Below are 19,218 nucleotides of genomic sequence, written 5' to 3'. Positions count from 1 at the left end.
TCTAATTTATGTAAGAACAAATAAACACATCGAGGTGGATACCTTCTCCAGGCTTGGAGCATTAAACACCGCCGACCTTTGGAAATGAGTAATAGAGACGGACAAAGGGAAGGCAGTACAATGGAATAGTTAGGTCTCGCTTAAAATTCTGTATTCGGGTTTGGTCACCGTGTGAAATGAATAAATAAAGGACAATGCTTCTCTTAGATGAAACCAAAGCAGGAAATAGTAGAATCACCCCCACCCTTAAAACATGCCCGTCGTCTCAAACAGTGAAGGAGCAGTGTAGAGGAGTTTTCGATGAGCTGCTCGCAAACCCGGTGAACACGGTGAGCTGGATGACCTCCTGTTGCTGGAGATCTTTCTTCTGTTCTGATGTTGGAGGTGTGAGGGTCCCAAAGAGAGCATTCAAGGCCTGCAACAGACAGGGGCAGGCTGAGTCCTGTGCTTCACATCTGGGCAAGAACGAGATCTATACGAATGTACTGTATCTATCAGTGGAATCTATATATAGATGTACACAAGATCTAAAGCCCATAATTGAGGGCCATGACACAGCTACGTGTTTTATTTATTTATGTATTTATTTATTTTACCCCCTGCTATTGAGCTATTAATCAATGGTACTTTATTGCGAATTCTGGCTTGTCAAATCAAATCCCGTCTGTTCGGCTCAGTTGTGGATATAAAAGATTGATGAGCGCACAGACAACAACAAAATTGATTACCTTGTTCATTATAATCATAAACACAGGGCTGAAAATATGCTCATCTTGGGATCATGACTCTTGGAGCTGCAGAAAAACTGGAACGAATTCATAAAATTGCGCCGGCTTTCCAGTGCACACTGCTTTGCCGGGACTCACTGTGTGGGTATTTCAGCATTCGCTAGCGGTAGTCCCTTATGAAAGAAGATACCCATGACTAACTCTTTTCTCCAACCAATTCCAGGTGGAATAAAGCATATAAATAGAGTTTAGATGTGGTGTGCTCAGGCAGCAGTTTACTGTTTACCATTGCTCCTATTGAAGAGAGAGGCAGAGCCCAGGGAATCTGTGTTAGTAAATGTGTGAATTTAAAAAGAAAAGAAGAGAAGAGAGAAATCAGGCGGACACTTCATTAAAGGATGTCTTCTTCTTCAGGGTATTTGCTCACTTCACTGGGGGCTATTGCCTTGTCATCTCTGCGTGTTTCTTAGTATCAGTTAACTCTTCTCATGTGTGTTGCGATACCATACAGGACATGTGAAGGGCAGGTTATTAGGGCCTGTTTTGATTTGCGTGCCTTTATTGATTTGTGTAACCTGGTAAAAGGTTAAATAACTACAGCGCAGGTTTGTAAAACTCGGGTTATGTCTTTCTAATGCTTGTGCTTATTGGTGCTTAACACTGAAAATCTCACAACAGAGAGGAACGAAAAAGTCTTTAAAGATTTCGCGCCATTGCTATGGCACTCTGACACAAGACATTTTATGCTTCCGTTCTCCTCTGAACGGGATGGCCTACATTTGTTTTGTAGGTTACTGGATAATCCCCCATAGGCATTTTCTATATCACTTGCCCATAGGATATTTCTGCAAGGGAAGCTATGCATGTGCAGAGTTTGGATTGTTGCGTTTTTGGAGGTATTCATAAAATAATAATAAAAAAAGTGGCATGTTTTATTTCTAGTTTGCAGCAGTCGTTATTTGTGACAGCCGGTACAGGTAAACAGACTGGTGACTGCGTCCTCCTCTACCTCCGCCCCTCTGCCTCAGCAATATGGACTCTTGGCCCAGTTTCTGTCTCCCTCCTGTACTGTAAATATAGATCTTTGGGAGTCATTTTTAAGTAGAGGAACGACAAAGCTTCAGGCACTGTGTGACAGAAAAGGGTTGGATTGTGTAGGCGGCAATAGAGCTGAAATGATAAACAGACAGCTGGGAGAATAAAGGGGGATTTGAAGTTAACCCTGTTAGCTATTACTCCACCATTTGTTTTCAACCCTGGATAAATCGTGTTACCGTTATATTTTCGTGTTGGGTTTTTTTATTTTATTTTTTCCACGAGGCTTGTGGCGAGATCCTGTCTGTCTTGTCCACATTGCAGCCACATGAGGACCACAAAAGCCTCCTTGCATTATTTAGGCACCCATCAGTGGCCATGAAATGCGACGGTCTCCCCATGCTGCTGCCCTTTCACAGCCTGGACTTCGGTGGGGCGGGGGGTGTGAGTAGGAACTTTTGCCCTGCTTCTGCATGGTCTATGGAATTTATTTTATAGTTTTCTTTTGTTCATTTTCTTAAAGCTAGATAATGGAATTGGCCTGTTGTGTGTGCGGAGAGAGAGGTTGCTTGCAGATATTCTGCCCAGGTTTGGTTGCTCATCTTACATTACATAGTGGATTGATCCGACTCTGCTTGTTTCATTGATCTTACACATCAGACATGCAACCAGCCTGTTATCCAAGGATAATAATAAAATAATTATTATCAGCTTTTTGTATATAGCACCTTTACCAGCAATATCATCTCAAAGGATTTAACAAGGAAAGAAACAACACCACCACAATTAACAATTAACAGAGCGAAGTAAAAACAACAAGGAACAGATTAGGAAAATGCCTGTTTTTTTTAAAGTAAGTCTTTACACTAGATATAAAACCACTTAAGGTAACCAAATCCCTGATTACTAGCCGAATGGAGTTCCAGAGTTCAGGGGCATAACAGCAAACAGCCCTATCACCCGTAGAGAGCAGGAGGGACACAGCAGTCTGGACAGTAGAGTGAAGGATACAGGTGGGAGTGAAGAAGGAGAAAAGATCAGTGAGGTAAAATGGAGCCAGACCATGCAGAGCCTTGTATGTCAAAAGAAGAATCTGACAGGCAGCCAGTGTGAGGCCTCCAAAAGAGGAGTAATGTGTTCTCTGACCCGAGATTTTGTTAAAATTTTCTAAGGGACCTATACAGAAGATTCCATGTCATGGAAACTTAAGCACTTAACCTTGTATTTTCAAGGTTTATTCCTCCCGAAAGTGTGCATTGTCTTCCCAGCTTCCCGGTTTTTATTCATTTTATTTTTCTTGTTGTTTCGTTTTTTCCACATCACAGCTTCTCTTCTCTTCCCTCTTCCTCCCAGATGCACTCATCCCCACAGAGCACCAGGGAAGCGCCTATTATTTTCCTTGTATTTTTCCAGAGAACCAAAGATACAAACTCAAATGTAAAAAAATGTAATTCAATACATACATATGCACTTTCAGGTGTCAAAAAAGTCTGTCAGAGAGAGCTTAAAACTCAAATGAAACCCTGTAGTGATTTCAGCAAAACAACCAAGGAAACAGGTGTCATTGTTCAGAAAGTACATAAAGAAATAAATAAGTGCTGTGCATTTTTGACATTAAATTCAGACACGTTGCTATGTATTGAACGACATCAAATAGAATGAAAGCATCTGGAATATCGAACCCTCGGGAGATACTGGAAAGTGCTTCTGGTTTTAAATACATTCAAAACTGTTTGGTCGGTTGTACTTATATATTGAATTGTAATCGCCTGCAGTATTACTAAAGTTTTCTTCCTTTGTGGCATTTGTACACCCATTGATTTGTGTGTGCGTGGGCCACTGCATGTTTTGATCAAGACGGACAGAGTGTATAACTTATGTTTCACGAAGGCTAAAATTAAATTTGTACTCAAATTAACTAGCCGACTCGTTTGATTTACGTAATTTTACTGCTTCACCTTGTTGCCACAGTTACAAATCTCAGATTGTCCCTGATTTACATAGGATGTGCCAGTCATTTGCACAGTTGTAGCAAAATCAGTTGGGGGGGAGGTTTTTAATGTGACAAAAATAGACACTCATGACAATTTAATGTTGAAAAGGTATTCTGCTTGGTTAGTTTGAGAAGAATAAATCTTGCTCTTTCCATCTTTAATTTATTATTTACCAAAGACGCTTGTTAAAAAGTGACAGTGTGACGGCTAAAGCAAAGGTCAAGTGCAACAGGAGCAGGACACCGCATAGGTTTCCATTATGCTTGTGTCCAATGCATAAACACAAAGGTAAAATGCCTCTATTCTCAGTGGTCCTGGTATTTTAAAAAGTAAGGCGCCTCTTTTTCTATTTTCATTTTCCATTCAGCCACATTAGAGTTCTTTATTTGTAAAGTAATTTAGGTGTTAATGAGTTTAACTGGAAACCTTTTACAGGGACCCTAGAGAACTCACTGGAGGAAATTAAGTGGAACCTGTGTTTGTCTTTTTCCACAGGCCGCACTTCAGTGTAATCATTGAATTATTAAAGTAGTTTGTTATGAAAATTACATTTCTCACTGCATCTGTGAACACCACTTAATTGCAGGAAAATACCCAACCAATTAACCTGCAATGGTAGTAGCTTTACTGCTATGAAACTGGTCAGCTGCACTAGCTTCTGTGATGTTTTTTTCCATATTATTTTTTTTATTTTTTACATGCGCTTGCATTTAGTCAATAGGCATAATATTAATGTAATTATCTGAGCTTGTAAAAAGAATGACAAATGACACCACACTCTGAAAGGCTTATTGACGTCATTTCTTAAATTTGCCAGCACTGATTTGTAAACCCCCATAAAGCTGCATTGATTAAATAGTGTTAAATTTGTTAAATTTAGTGCTGACGGACAGACTTAAGCCGGACTCTGTTCTTGAGTAATTGCTAATAATAAAGCTGCTGAGTGAATTCGGGGCAGTGGTAACTCACAATGGATGGCCCATTTAGCAGTAAACCAAGGTTTTTTTATATATTTATATTGCTAGCATTGTACCTACACTTCACTACAACAGAGTTGGGAGTTTGTGTGTTTTATGGGGTGTTCTAATACACAATGCGGCTACAAAACACTCTTGCCTTTTCAGCGCCTATGGATGCTGTTACAAGCAAGGGGGAAATAAATAGAAATCCGGAGTTAAATATAGTGAGTGACTATGAACACAGTATGTACACGTTTAGGAAGTCTGTTCAGGACCATAGATAACATTTGTCTTTTAATATTACTGTTGTTATTATTATTATTATTATTATATAAGGGTGTCTGCCAAGAAATAAAAATAATAATAATTATTATTATTATTATTATTATTTAGTAATTTATTTCAAGAAAGTATCAAAATGTTTTGGGAAACAAGACTGTAGATAAATTAAGTACTTGTGATAACAGTCTCTAAATGTCCTGAAGTCAAGACTGGCGCTATGTTTGGTGACAGATGGTCAAGCACTAGAGACTACCCTACTTTCCTAGCAGACTTTTGCTACACACTTTCACAGTCGCATGGCACTGCATTGAAGCAAGAGTTTAATAATGTGGATGTTCATTTTAAACACCATATATATATATATATATATATATATAAACATATCAATATAAATGTGTGTGTGTGTGTGTGAATGTATATATAAATGTATATATAAAACTCAGCTTCATGTATTCTCATGGGGGATAAACAGCAACTGAACATTCAGCATTGTTTTTCGATAAACAAACGGGAGACAAGATCTGCCTGCTTTGTTTACCAAGTACTCATTAAGCAAGACCCACATGCATCCCGTGGAATAATGCTAGTGTAAAAGTAGTTTTAATTGTATTTAGTTAAATACTGTTCACAAACAGAGTGATGCATTATGCAGGAGCTGGTGTTTAAATAGACATCGCTAAATAGGTTTAATGGGTTTTTAATTAGATTCACTTGAGGTTTTAATTGGATTTATTTGAGGCAGAAGGGTGCGGGTACTGTATAGCAGTGACGTAACACACCCCCACTCTGCCGTTCAAAGCCCCCTTTGCCAGCCATGCACCAGGCATTCCTGCTGCAACTGTGTGGTGAGGGGGGAGGGGGCACAGAAAAAGGCAGGAGTGGGAATGGTTCACTTCTAATTACTAATTTCTGATTAGAAGATCTTCATCTTTTGATCTGGTTCATCTGATAATAGATTCTGCTGAACAGAGTGCAGGGAAGTTGCAGTGGGCCCATGGTGTTTGGGTCTACTCTCACAGAGAGAGGGAATACGCATGGGGTTGTCACACTAACTTATGAGTTTTGCCTTTTGGAGGCCTGATTTCAGATCTCTCTTGGGCATGAAATGTGATTTTGTCAAGGCAGGGATAAGAGTTCTAGTGAAACTAACACGGTCTCCCACAGTTTTAAAGCACCTTAACCTAGAAAACCTGACACATATACATTTATAATGTTAGATAGTCACGGTAATTTATTTATATTTATTTATATATTTGTTTGTTTTATTTTTTTATTTTTTCCCAGAAGTTTACTGTACAGTTACAGGCCGTGAATTTTCATGTGTTGCTCTAAAGGTGCGTTCTGACCTTTATTCCTTGCTTTATTATTCTATACCATGTGGATTTCATGTGCAAAATTTTTGTTTGGTGCCTGAGAGATGGGTGCTCGTTTGATACAAAGTAAAATATTTGGCTCCGTACACCCAGTTTCAGCTACCTTAACCCTCCATGCTGTTTAAAATCATGGAGCAGCTGTTCGAGTGTGTCCTTGATGCCTCTGTAAAGAGACTCAGGGAACGGTAACAATCTTCAGGCTTGGCTCTGTGTAATGAAGATCATGTCGGAACAGGCACAGAGAGGGAAAAGAGCACAGATCCAGTAGGGCCTGCATACTGATGGCTCCAGCATGGCTCTCCTACTGAACAGCACTGCTTTCAGGTTTTGGCTGTTTCACAAGGTTCTGTCTTTCTAATTAGAACTAATCACTGGGAATTAGGGTTGAAAATGCCATGCTTTCTTCCATCCTAATAACATTGGCTGCTGCAGACATTAGACAGATCTTGGTTTAAAAAAAAAAGGAAAAATTAAAAGAAAGTGAGAATATGCCAGTGTTCCAGTGTTGAAAATTACTAAGGTATCTGGAAAACACCCCCCCCCTTCCTACCCACACACAGATACACAGCATAACATATTCCCTACAACTAATTTCAGCTCGTGTCCTTGGGAATCAAAAGCTGAGATAAAATAGGTAGACTATAAAATTGAAAATGTAAAATCAATTTAATTCACTTGCACATTATTTAACTACATCAGTGTCTGCAAACAGCACCTCCATCTTGCACAGCAAACAGAGTCTGTTTCACAGAGGGTGCCCGTCATTCACTGCAGTCGATGTTAATCCCGCTAATGGTAAGAAGCAGAGGATATTGGGTCAGAAAGTAACTGAGTATACAAAGACTATAGGAGCGAAATGGGAAGTTTTATTTGCAGTTCTTGGAGACCTGCAGATTCATCCTGTTGCTGTTTAGTCACGGATTTGTATCTTCATCAGCTGTGTGTATATTGGTATTTGTGTGTCTGTGTGTGTGTTTGTGTGTTTATGGCTAATGTTGCTTTTGGGATTACACTTCTAGGTTTAAACAAGGGCAGTAGAAAACGTCTGCCAGCTGCAGCCTCTAACACCCGGTATGAGTAAATATCTCCTTGACAATAAAGAGGGAGAGAAGAGAGATGATAATAGACCAGTCAAATATCATTTTAATTGTTCACCAGGGGTGGTAGCATATGATGTGGATGTGCTTCCCTTAAAAGGTTGTTAGAATCTGGCAATGAATGCTAAAGTCTAGAGCTGTAAAAACAACTTGCTTTATCCTGAGGAAGTGCAACACACACACAAAAAAGCCCACTGACTTATTGAAGAGCATCTAGAGAGACAGAGTGAGTCAGATAAAGGGAGAAGGCAGAGGGGGAGGGGGACTGTAGGAGAAAGTGAACCAAACTCTAAAGGACATTTTGTGTGAAAGTAGCAATCAGAGAACACAGCTGAAAATCACTTATGTGCTTTATTTTTTAAGTGATGTAAACAGTTCAGGAAAAAACTAAATAACAACAACAAAGCTATTGTCAGCCACTTGGGCCAGGATACACACAAGTAGACTACGGCATGCAGCAGGGGCTGAGGAATAGGGAAATAGGACAGACATGAACCTCTCAAATAAAAGGCACTACTATGCAAATGCTTTTATTGTCAGATCAGAATCCGAGGAGCACCGGAGAAGCCAGCGAGCAACATGACGTTTTTTTCCTTCTGTCGCGCGCTGTTGCAAAGGGATTCTTCAGAGAGCAGACCTTCTGCTTTTACACTCCTGTTGAAAAACCCAGTTCGCCCCAGGTCAGGCGTATGAACCCTATGATCTCCTGGCAGCCTGCTGCGAGGCTGAAACAGGAAAAAGATGAAGCAAGGGGTCATGTCTTTTGGTGGTTGAATGAATCTCATATTCCCTTTTAAGAGTATCACCTTATCTGTGCTGTTAGAGCACCAACTGAAAACACTTACAGTGGGAAAGCTAGTTCGCAGCCTGATTTGGAGGCTGAACATGAAGGGACTGTAAGAACGGGCTGAGCAGAGTGCACTGAGCTCCTCTCCTTCACTCATCTGCTGGTTGCTGTTATTCTTGATACATGTGCAGTCATTTCTGAAAGGATCTCGGGAAAAAGGCTGCCCCACCTTGGCTTGGAATTTGCAGTATCTCTGTAGAGAAAAGCCTATCTGTTGTCCTGATAAAACTTATATTTTTGTCCTGCAGTTCAGGTTTTACAGCTGAGTTTGGACATTACAGCTTCAATAGATTTGGGAATGTTCTTATCTGGGATTTCAGCAGCTCAGTCAACACTGACAGTGACATTTAGTTTTCTTTGAAAGATAGTTATGCAGTCCTTGCAGCCTGTTTGTATCCATCCTGGAATTATTCTGTTTTAAAATGAACTGTTTTCCTGTACATTTTTATATATATAATTTAAGTTAGGAGGTAGTCTAAAGATTGTCAAGGACAACATCCTCCCAGCTATATCTGCAGATAAGATTGAATAACTGATTACACAAACTGTTCAGAATAAATATTCTGATATGAGAAGGGAGAGGAGGTGAGTGAACTCTGCGGTCGAGCAGGTATCTGCGCACTCCAGTATTATAGACAGGGCACTGGTCATTGGAGACAAGCATCACTTCAGTATGTAGGATTTCGTAGTCAAGCTGGAGGTACTGTGAAATAGATCGTTTATTACACTCTCTTCCATACAATTAGAACCCTGCACTGCTCCTACACTTGGACTGAAATCAGTGCTCAGGTTTCACTAATGGCCGTGACTGTGGGGGCACTACAAATTACACAGTCGCCCCTTTTAGGATCCAGCACCAGCCACGCTGATTTGCATGAAAATTAAGTACCAGTGGAGTTACGCAGCTGCAAATTCTTTATGTATATTATTTTCGTAAAATGCTGCTGGGCGTACCTTTGCATTTGTTTGAGAGGAAAAACCTTTGCTAGAAGAAACCATTGCTAGACTTGAGTGAATTTAAATTAATCTTTTCATGACACAAAATCCTTTTCTCCTTCTTCTTTCTTCTTTTTCCTGTAACATTACAGCTGCCATCCAGATATATAATCTCGATCTAAACCTGTCTAACATTAGATACAGCTTTTATTGAATGTTCTATTCCAAAAGTAATTGACAGATGAACTTTTGCATTCCATTTTAGTACCTGCGGTAGTTAATAAAACGCAGCTGGCGCCTTTAGAATCCAGTATCTAATTGGTTCTCGCTATGTTATTACAAGCCTTTTTATTTGATCAGGGTCTTTTCTTCCCCCCACCTCACAGCGGTTCTGTCTCATTTGAAGGCTAATATGCCTGTGTTTGAGAATGTTACCTGTGACAAGTACCCATGAACTGTGCTCTGGTCTACCATTAAACCCCTGATTTCATTTGATTTCTGTATTTTTGAGGTAGATTGTGGTATTATTATTTACCTTTAGTAGCATTTGTAACAATATAGGTGTTGGCAGGCGATGAGGATTGTTTCACACTGTGCCTGCGAGTGAAAGACAAATTAGTGCTGGAATGACTGTGATTGCAATGATAATATCCGTTCCTGCAGCCAGGAAGTGAAACTTTGTATTCAATCTGTTATCCGCAAGCTGACTCCATGACTGAAAGATGCACGGTATGCAGTTGTCAGGAATTACCATTATAAGAGCTACCACTGTTGGAAGTATGGTGCTGTCTGCTAGACTGTGTTTTTCTGGTGACCGCCTGCCTCAGACAAGCCAATACTTATGCTGCATGGCTTGAGTTCAGGAGAAGAGCTTCCCTTTTTGGTTTTTGTGGTGAAACTGGCGGTGGTTCATTCACTGAAGTGCTAGCTTGGTCCGGTGTAGTTATTCGTCATGATTACATTGTTAATCGTTGCCTTCCAGAAAACAATTTCAGAGATTGGATTTCAAACTTGTTTTAAACCATATTTCCCAAACAAATTGCAACAGGTGTTTTCATGCTTGTCTTCCTCAGATAGACTTCAATCACACAACCATTCCATCTGTATTGGAATCTTAAAAGTAATGGCATGGGGGGCCATAAGAAACATCCAGCAGGGCTGATCTAGGCTCTTCATTTTTGTGCTTCATTTATGTCGATGCGATAGCATCTCGAAAGCATTGAATTCTGCAATAAGGCCATATCCTTTCAGAGCTTTTAATTGAGTGAAGTACCCTTGGTGATAACATGCCTGGGTTCATCTCCTCTCTCAAGGTGGGGAATGGATTATACTTGAATTGGGAGCAGCCTTAGTTCTTTCACCTCTATCTGTCAATCTATCCATCCATCGGTCAATTTAGATAGATATGGGTATGGATATGTAGATTATATCAAACCTGTGCCCACTCACCAACTGCAAATAATCTGCCTGGCACATCTTCTATCTTCTACCGAATGGAAACCAATCAACCATCAAGCACCGCAATTTAATTTGTGATTAGCAGGTGGTTCAAAGTTTGGATGTAATCTAACCGTGAGTGTTGTGACTCTTCCCAGACGTTCGCTTGTTGTTTGCAGGTAAGATTGCCTTCTGCTCGTGGAGTGGGGCATGAAACTGTCTCGCAAAAATTAAAACGCCTTTCTCTGCCTTTCTGCACTTCTGCACATGGCAACGACAACAGAGAGGAGTGGCCCTGTCAAACACTGTAATGATTTTCTTCTGCTGTGAAGCTGGCAGTTTCGGAGGGCATTGAATGCGGTCTTCATTTGTAGGGAGTTGATCTTCACGGGGAGTGAGAAACCATGTGTTGGCAGTCAGGGAAGGTGAGAAAGGTAGAAGCTGGCAACTCCGGACTAGCTCCTGCTCAGTTATTAACACCTTGCAGAGATGGGTGTTGTGCGAAGCTGTGGTCAGTAACAAGAGAGGAGGACCAGTGGGTCCTGCAGCTACTTACACAGTTATTTTATTTCTGTGTAAACCTATACTTTGCTCTCCAGTTTCGTAGTCTCCATTATTTTTTTATCTGTTTCAGTTAAAAATAGTACAAGTAAATGCAGTTTATGACACTGATATTTCATCTATAAGCATGTGGAGCAGAACATATAATATCATTAAATAGTCAATTTAATTTAACCGAGCAGTCTAGGGAAAATTTAATTAAAATACAGAATTAGTCTGTTAAATATTGATGGTACTACAATAAGAACTCAGACTATTGTCCTCATGGCAACTGGCTGTTAAATAAAAAATAAAAGGTCTTTGTTTCAAATGGAACACAAATTGACATTCTGAAATAACAGGACAAATCGTTTTGCATCTATAAACAGATTGACACAAGTCTTTCTTAATTGCGGGGCCTACTTTAGTTGTGACTGACTGAATGTTGTCCTTTATGGTTATATGCCTGACTCTCTGTCGTGTCTTAAAAAAGTGGACATATCTGGACATGCTGACATAATGTGTGGAAGTGAAATATTGTTTACAGATTGGGATGTAGAGATGAAGACAGACAGCTCATAACACACATTTGAAGTCCTTGATTGAAGACTTAGAATGAGGTTTTATGAACCCCAGAAGGAGGTTACGTTCTTAGCAGGGAATTCATTCTGGCAATCACTGGCAGTCATTCTGGCAGCTTGTAGGCTGCCTCAGACCAACGAGAGAACCGCACTGGAGGAGGATAGGAAACAATCTTGTCCACAGTGCAGTCCATTTGTCTCGTTAGGTTAATTAGCATCAAGCACATGTAGTCAGACCAAGTGAGCAGAGGGGGCCTCACTGCCATGCTTTCAGGGCCTTGCAGGGGAAGGGGGGGACGGCTGCAAGGCCTTGCTCTCGGCTTTTAGAATTGGGAGACTCAAGACATTAAGTTGAAGCAGAGAGAAATCTCTTGTCACGTCCATTGGCTGTTGTTTGTTTCTGCACTGGCCTGCCATCGCCGCCACCGCTGCTCAGAGAGGGCCGGCGTAAACCAGTCCGCATTAACATCTTAATAGGAAACTGTGTTAAAGCACATCTTTACCTCCTCTCCGACAAGAGCGAATTAGGTGTCAGAAGGATTTCTTGTGACTTTAATTGAATCTGCCCCCGCGGAAAGGAAATCTAAAGGCAAAATAACCTATTAGGATTATCAAGTAAGGTTTCGTTGTGTTTGGCAGGTAGCGCTATGCAGCATTATTCCCTGGGTCTTGCTTCAAAGCTATTCATGAGGAGAGACGGGTGAATTGTATGTGCCCATTCCCTTCCATCAAGCTGTGTGTTTTCGTGCCTTTGTTATTCCTAATAAGTTGCGGCCTGCCGTTTTCCTTTTTTTTTATCTCCCACAGGAAATTCATTGCTCTCCCATTTTAGCACAGAGATGAGCGCAGGAGATTGCGAGTTGTAAATGGAAAGTGTGAGAGACTGTGCCACTGGATTACAAAAGCTGTACTGTTTGTCTTTGCCATTTTCCCCTGTGCTTTCACTCCCATTTTAATTTTATTTGGGAGAACGGTTTATGTTGCTTTCACATGGAAACCCCTTACCTGCCCTCCACGTCTGTCCCCCCCGTCTCCTCCTCCCCCATCATCTCCCTCCCAGTACACTTAATTTCACAGCAGAATTAGAGATATTGATAGCAAATGTAACTCATGCTCTATGCAGTAAAGCTGTGTCTCTAGTTTCAGCTCCAGAAACCACCATTAACTTTGGTTGTCATGGATCCGTACACTTGATCAATACACTTCAAATATTATTAGGGTTGGGAGCTTCAAAGACCTGCCCTGTTCTTTAGCAAGATAGTTATAAATCTTTCTTAAAAATTGACTGGGATTCGCACTTTTAGTCTTGCGGGCAAAATGTATTTCTTTTGCTTTGACTGGAGACAGCGGGGGGGGGCAGATTTATTTGCTGAGCTGTGCTTGCACGGTAAGATTGAAGTTGAGATCCTTCAAATATCACTTCACAAATCATGTACAAGTTGGAATATTTTACTGTTTCGGGTGCTGCTCTGTTTAAATTGTGAGGTATGCCTAGTATATCACTTTAATGGAACTGTCAGTGAACATTTTACAAAACCCTCACTTTTTTAAAACTCTTCCCTAACAATGTAAGATACCACTGCACATAACATATACTGCCAGAGGTATATAAAATAGTCACTATGGGAATATAAAATATAACGCCTCAGATGGAGATGAAAGCTAACCTTTCACAAAAACCATCCCACCCAAAACCTTTGTGACAAATTAAGTCACTTAATGGACCGCAATTTGGTAGATGGTGTCTGCAGCAGCAGTGCGAGCTTTGGAAAAAAAACGCTTTGAAAACGTTCAGGATCATGTAAGACAATTTATTTAATAAAACTAAATACAGACCTTTCATAAGGAAAACCAAAATCTTTCTCCCTTTAAGAATGATATTTTGTTGAGGTATATCTACTGAGAGTGCAGGAAATGGAAGGAATTAGGCTTCGCTGACAAGGCAACTTCTTATTGCATTAATGACATTTGCCTAATCTTTAGAAGACATTCTATTTTTAAGTAGTAATTTATCTTCAGTGTGACACCCCAGTACCTGTTTCACATACCCATCAAGTTTCTTTTACGTTCCAATATTTGTCTTGAAAGGTCAAGAATTTTCTCTGCATCTGGTGAATGAGAGATTAATCAGGCTTTCATGTGACTGATGAGGCACATGCATGTGTGCAGGCTACTCTCCATACATGAATAAAGGTGACATGCGAGTATTGCGTGTAATCCACTGTACTTGGGAGCAAAGGAAAGATAAGGTGGAGGATTTTAGATTTAAATCCTGTTTCTTTAGCATTAAGTGTCAGCCTTCAGCACGTCCTCTGTGATTTGTTGGGAAATGGAAAATAACCAAGGACCTTAACTACTGCACTGCCTCCAGCCGCTGGCATTGTTTCAGTGATGAATGACTGAGGCAAAAATAAATAACTTGAGCCTTTCATGTGTGAGGAAGGACCAGGCCAGAGACACAAGGGGGAACTACGAAAGTAGAGCATTTCTTCAAGAGTGAAATCATATTTTTCTTTATGGGCCCAGTTGGAGCTACAGTCAAGGATTCTTGCATCTGGTATTGTGTTAACGGGTAGTGTGTATGGCAACCACTTCTCTTGAGACCAACTTGCTTTTTGTTGCATGTTAAAAGTGTTAAAAGCTTCAATGCCACAGCAACCTCCGTGGTTATTTACCTTCATATTCCTGAGTGATGGATTTACTGTGACACCTATATTACTACTACTACTACTCCTTATTATTATATTATATTATGTTATTATTATTATTATTATTATTATTATTATTATTATTATTATTATGATTACAACAATAAGCCTGAAATGGTTATATAGATAGCATTCATTATGTTTTTTCTGAGACTTGTGTTCACTCATTCCTTTAAGTGAATGTCATTGATTTGATTATTTTGTTTAGTAACTGTGCTGATTCGCATTCATCCAACCAGCAATGATGCTGTTTTTGTCTGGTGCCACATGGCGTTGTTCAATGCGATTCTTGCACCACAGCTGATGGGCTCCCATTTGTTTCAGACTCCAGAGCAGGTGAGGGAGTCCCCCGCACCGTGGACCATGCCGTCATAGGAGGGGTGGTGGCTGTGGTCGTCTTCGCCATGCTGTGCCTGCTCATCATCCTTGGACGATACTTCGCAAGACACAAAGGTAAATACTGTGGGCAAAGGGGCCGCGAGGCAGTGAGGTTTTCTGATGTACACTTTACTGTAAGGCCACATGAACCGCAACAGAATTAACTTTCTCATAGATGTTGAATAGCAATCCCTATGAAAGCATCTACAAACGTTACAAATGTCTATAAATCAACTCACTGAGGACATTCAAAAGGCAATCTGATTGTTAAACTTACTGAATCCGAGACAAGGTAAGTTGTTGAAGTTTCCTAAGAGCATATTTACAGTATGTATCTATAATAACAAACATTATTATTTTATGATTATTATTTTAGACAATTATATTAAAAGAATGCCAGTTATTTACTACATTAATCATTCTTAAATGTATGATTATCTGTTATCTCTCTCTCTCTATATCTATATATATATATATATATATTTATAACATTATGACCACTGACAGGTGAAGTGAATAACACTGATAATCTCGTTATCATGGCACCTGTCAGTGGGTGGGATATATTAGGCAGCAAGTGAACATTGTGTCCTCAAAGTTGATGTGTTAGAAGCAGGAAAAATGGGCAAACGTAAGGATCTGAGCGACTTTGACAAGGGCCAAATTGTGATGGCTAGACGACTGGGTCAGAGCATCTCCAAAACTGCAGCTCTTGTGGGGTGTTCCCAGTCTGCAGTGGTCAGTACCTATCAAAAGTGGTCCAAGGAAGGAAAAGCGGTGAACCGGTGACAGAGTCATGGGCGGCCAAGGCTCACTGATGCATGTGGGGAGCGAAGGCTGGCCCGTGTGGTCCGATCCAACAGACGAGCTACTGTAGCTCAAATTGCTGAAAAAGTGAATGCTGGTTCTGATAGAAAGGTGTCAGAACACACAGTGCATCGCAGTTTGTTGCGTATGGGGCTGTGTAGCCGCAGACCAGTCAGGGTGCCCATGCTGACCCCTGTCCACTGCTGAAAGCGCCTACAATGGGCACGTGAGCATCAGAACTGGACCACGGAGCAATGGAAGAAGGTGGCCTGGTCTGATGAATCACGAGTTCAAGGTTTTGACTTGGCCTCCAAATTCCCCAGATCTCGATCCAATCGAGCATCTGTGGGATGTGCTGGACAAACAAGTCCGATCCATGGAGGCCCCACCTCGCAACTTACAGGACTTAAAGGATCTGCTGCTAACGTCTTGGTGCCAGATACCACAGCACACCTTCAGAGGTCTAGTGGAGTCCATGCCTCGACGGGTCAGGGCTGTTTTGGCAGCAAAAGGGGGACCTACACAATATTAGGCAGGTGGTCATAATGTTATGGCTGATCGGTATATATAACAAAAAACATTATAAATATATATTACAAGACACTTTGTGCTGTGAAAATAGCATTGTCTTAGATACAGGGCCAGGTTCAAAATAATAATGTTTTAAATTTTTAATGTAATTTCCTCCACTCAGAATTTGTCATTGGAGCATTCTCTAACATTTGCATTATTTTGACATCCAATATGCAGAACATATTAACTAAAAAATAAAGGAATGACTGAGCGTTTTTACTTTCAATTACGTTATAATCCAGCTCCTATTGTTTCAGTAAGGATTTCTGTGGAAATGTATTTTCTTCCACACCTTTAGTCGTGTTATTTATTGTAAAATCATCTGTTATACATTTGTCTTCAATCAGAAACTTTTTTTTTCCTCCCTTTGAAAGAGCTTTCACTTACAAAAGACTATAAGATGAACAATTCATCAATTTCTCAGTTAATGTCTTTCAAATCCTCTCACTATTGATAGACACCAGGTCTGTTTTTCCCTCTATATTATCTGGGATATCGCCTCCATTACCAGGGGGGTGATTGATTTCGCTAAGAGTGTCATGGCCACAGATATTGAAACTGAAAAATCGTTCAGGGAAATTAACTTTGAATGTGGACTGCTCGCTCTGGTAGGCGTGTATACCTAACAGGGTTAAAGGAATGGTACTAGCTAATCACGTCATTGCTTTAGTTTCTGCTGGAAAGTGTTTTGATCTCGTTTATATCTGATACCTCTTCCTGCATTTTAAAAGCAATCTGCCTGTAAATTGATGTTTGTGTGAAGCTACCCGTGTGTGTCTGTCCATCTATTTGTCTGTATTTACAAGGCTGTTGCAATTCCCTGTCATTTCTGAGTCTTGTCTTTCTGTGGGCATGCTTTACTGTCTGTACTGTCTCCTCTGTCTGTTTTATAAACCGATCCGTCTAAAAGATTACCAACTGTTGCAAATTTAACTCTGAGGCAAAAAGCAAAGCTTAACAGAACCAAAAAACAGGAACGCTTTTGAAAGTGAATGTTGATGTTAATTTGTTTTGTGACGCTTTGTTTTCCGGTGTTTCCCCCACAGGCACCTACTTCACACATGAAGCCAAAGGAGCGGACGACGCCGCCGACGCCGACACCGCCATCATCAACGCAGAAGGCGGTCACAACAACTCGGACGAGAAGAAGGAATATTACATCTAGACCTGCTAAGGTTGTGAGGTGTCCTATGCTGGGCACGTGGTGGGTTTGAGATCGGGCTGGGCTGAGATTGGAAAGGGGGATGGGAGCGGGAGGGTGGGGGGGGTTCAGGGGTTAGGGTGGGGCTTGGGTTGTGTTGTGTACAACCTGTGCATTTGGAGGAGAAGCGAGGACAATAGTATGAGTGAAAGGGTGGGGGGGTGGGAGGGTGGGACTCAGGGGAGGGGGGGGAAGACTTTACCAAGAAATCACTGTAGGGAGCTTCACCATTTGACACCTCAGAAACTGCTGGTAAGGCTTTGATTTAGTTTAGTTCAACCATTTGCAGAAAATTCTGTGCCTTGTTCTTATTTTATTTTTTATTTTTTTTAGATATATATATATATGTGTGTGTGTGTATGTGTGTGTGTGTGTATTTTTTTTTATGCACCCTCCTTCTCCTCCCCTCCATATTCCATTTTTGGTCGGCTCTCCTGGAAGAGTAAAATTACAGAACACCTCCGTGACTTTCATTCGAGAAAAGGAAAACGCAAACGAGAAAGCAGCTTCTTTCATCTGTGTACCTGAATTAAGTTCATTTGGCTTTTTTGTGTTATTTGATAATGCAAAATAATAAAATGAAAAGAGAAGAAGCAGAATGCACTCTCTCATATTTGTTTTATTCATAAATATGAAGGGGGTGGGGGAGGGTAGAACCTTTTAGACTTTAAGCAGACATCTCCACATTTGTTTTGATCCCCTGAATACATCCCGGCAACTATAGCAGACAGTCTTGTAGGATGAAAGTCCTAAATTAACTTTGCTCGTCCGATGGTAATGTTTTTCTCCAAAGGTAATTTGAAAGTATTGTTGTGGTTGTGGCATGAGATTTGTTATGAGAACTCAGCACAGGTTGAATTGTGTTATTTTCAAAGGCTGTATATATATATATATATATATATATATATATATACATACAGGTATTAGTGCAGTTGTGGTCCAACTTAGTTGTCATGGATCATAACTAAAGAAATCCAGCATCGCAGAAGGAAAACATCACTGTTTAACTTGTATACCTTTCTGTATTGTTTCTGAGGCTTATTATCATTTTAATCTCAGGCAATAGTATGTTTCCAGTCGTCCTGGGATTTTATCAGCCGGGGAGTTCTGAACAATTTCACATTGTATATCTACACATATAACCATCTTTCTCCACATCTAATACCATCATTTTAAATAAAGGCTCTTCCAACACACCACTGTGGGGTTATGCGACAGCTGTTTTAACAGTTTGATCGAGACCCTTTGGATTACCAAAGCAGTACTGAAACGATTTAGTATTACAATCCCAAATCCATACACATCCCAAGACATCTACAAGGTATACATTGATAATGGTAAGAAAACTGCACTTCAGAAAGAAAATGAATGGTGCTTTCTGAATTAATAATAGTCTGTAATAGTGCTGAATGGCATGGATTAGAATGCAAAATGTGAACACATATCCAAATATTTCTTCCATCAAAAGCAAGTTTGCTTGTCTTGGTGTCTTTTGATGTTTTAATTATCGAGTATTTTGGTATTTTGGAAACAGATTATTTAAAAGTCATGGGTGATCTGTAATTTTATTTGATTTTATTTGTTTTTGTTTGTTACACAAATACAATTATGTAATGTTTCCAGGAGAGCCAGATAAACAGATGTACAGGACAGTGTAACAAATAAGAAAAAGAACAGACAAATCGTTTACCATATAGTTCTATGTTATTATATAGTTTGCTATTGGAAGTTCTTAAATTGCA

General features: G+C 40.2%; 1 protein-coding gene across 2 annotated transcripts in view; it reads left to right on the top strand.

Annotated features, from left to right (window-relative positions):
* Positions 1–17,540, top strand: part of cadm1a (cell adhesion molecule 1a) — a 300,521-nt gene extending 282,981 nt beyond the window's left edge. For both annotated transcript variants that reach the window (XM_066708350.1, XM_066708341.1), the window contains 2 exons: positions 14,842–14,970; positions 17,322–17,540. In XM_066708350.1, the coding sequence (XP_066564447.1) occupies positions 14,842–14,970; positions 17,322–17,440 (248 nt within the window). In that variant the 3' untranslated portion in view covers positions 17,441–17,540. The remainder of the gene's footprint in view (positions 1–14,841; positions 14,971–17,321) is intronic.
* Positions 17,541–19,218: the final 1,678 nt, after the last annotated feature.

This window comes from Amia ocellicauda, chromosome 1 (genome assembly GCF_036373705.1).
Source record: "Amia ocellicauda isolate fAmiCal2 chromosome 1, fAmiCal2.hap1, whole genome shotgun sequence".
Lineage (NCBI taxonomy): Eukaryota > Metazoa > Chordata > Actinopteri > Amiiformes > Amiidae > Amia > Amia ocellicauda.
This window is presented reverse-complemented; position numbering and strand designations above follow the sequence as displayed.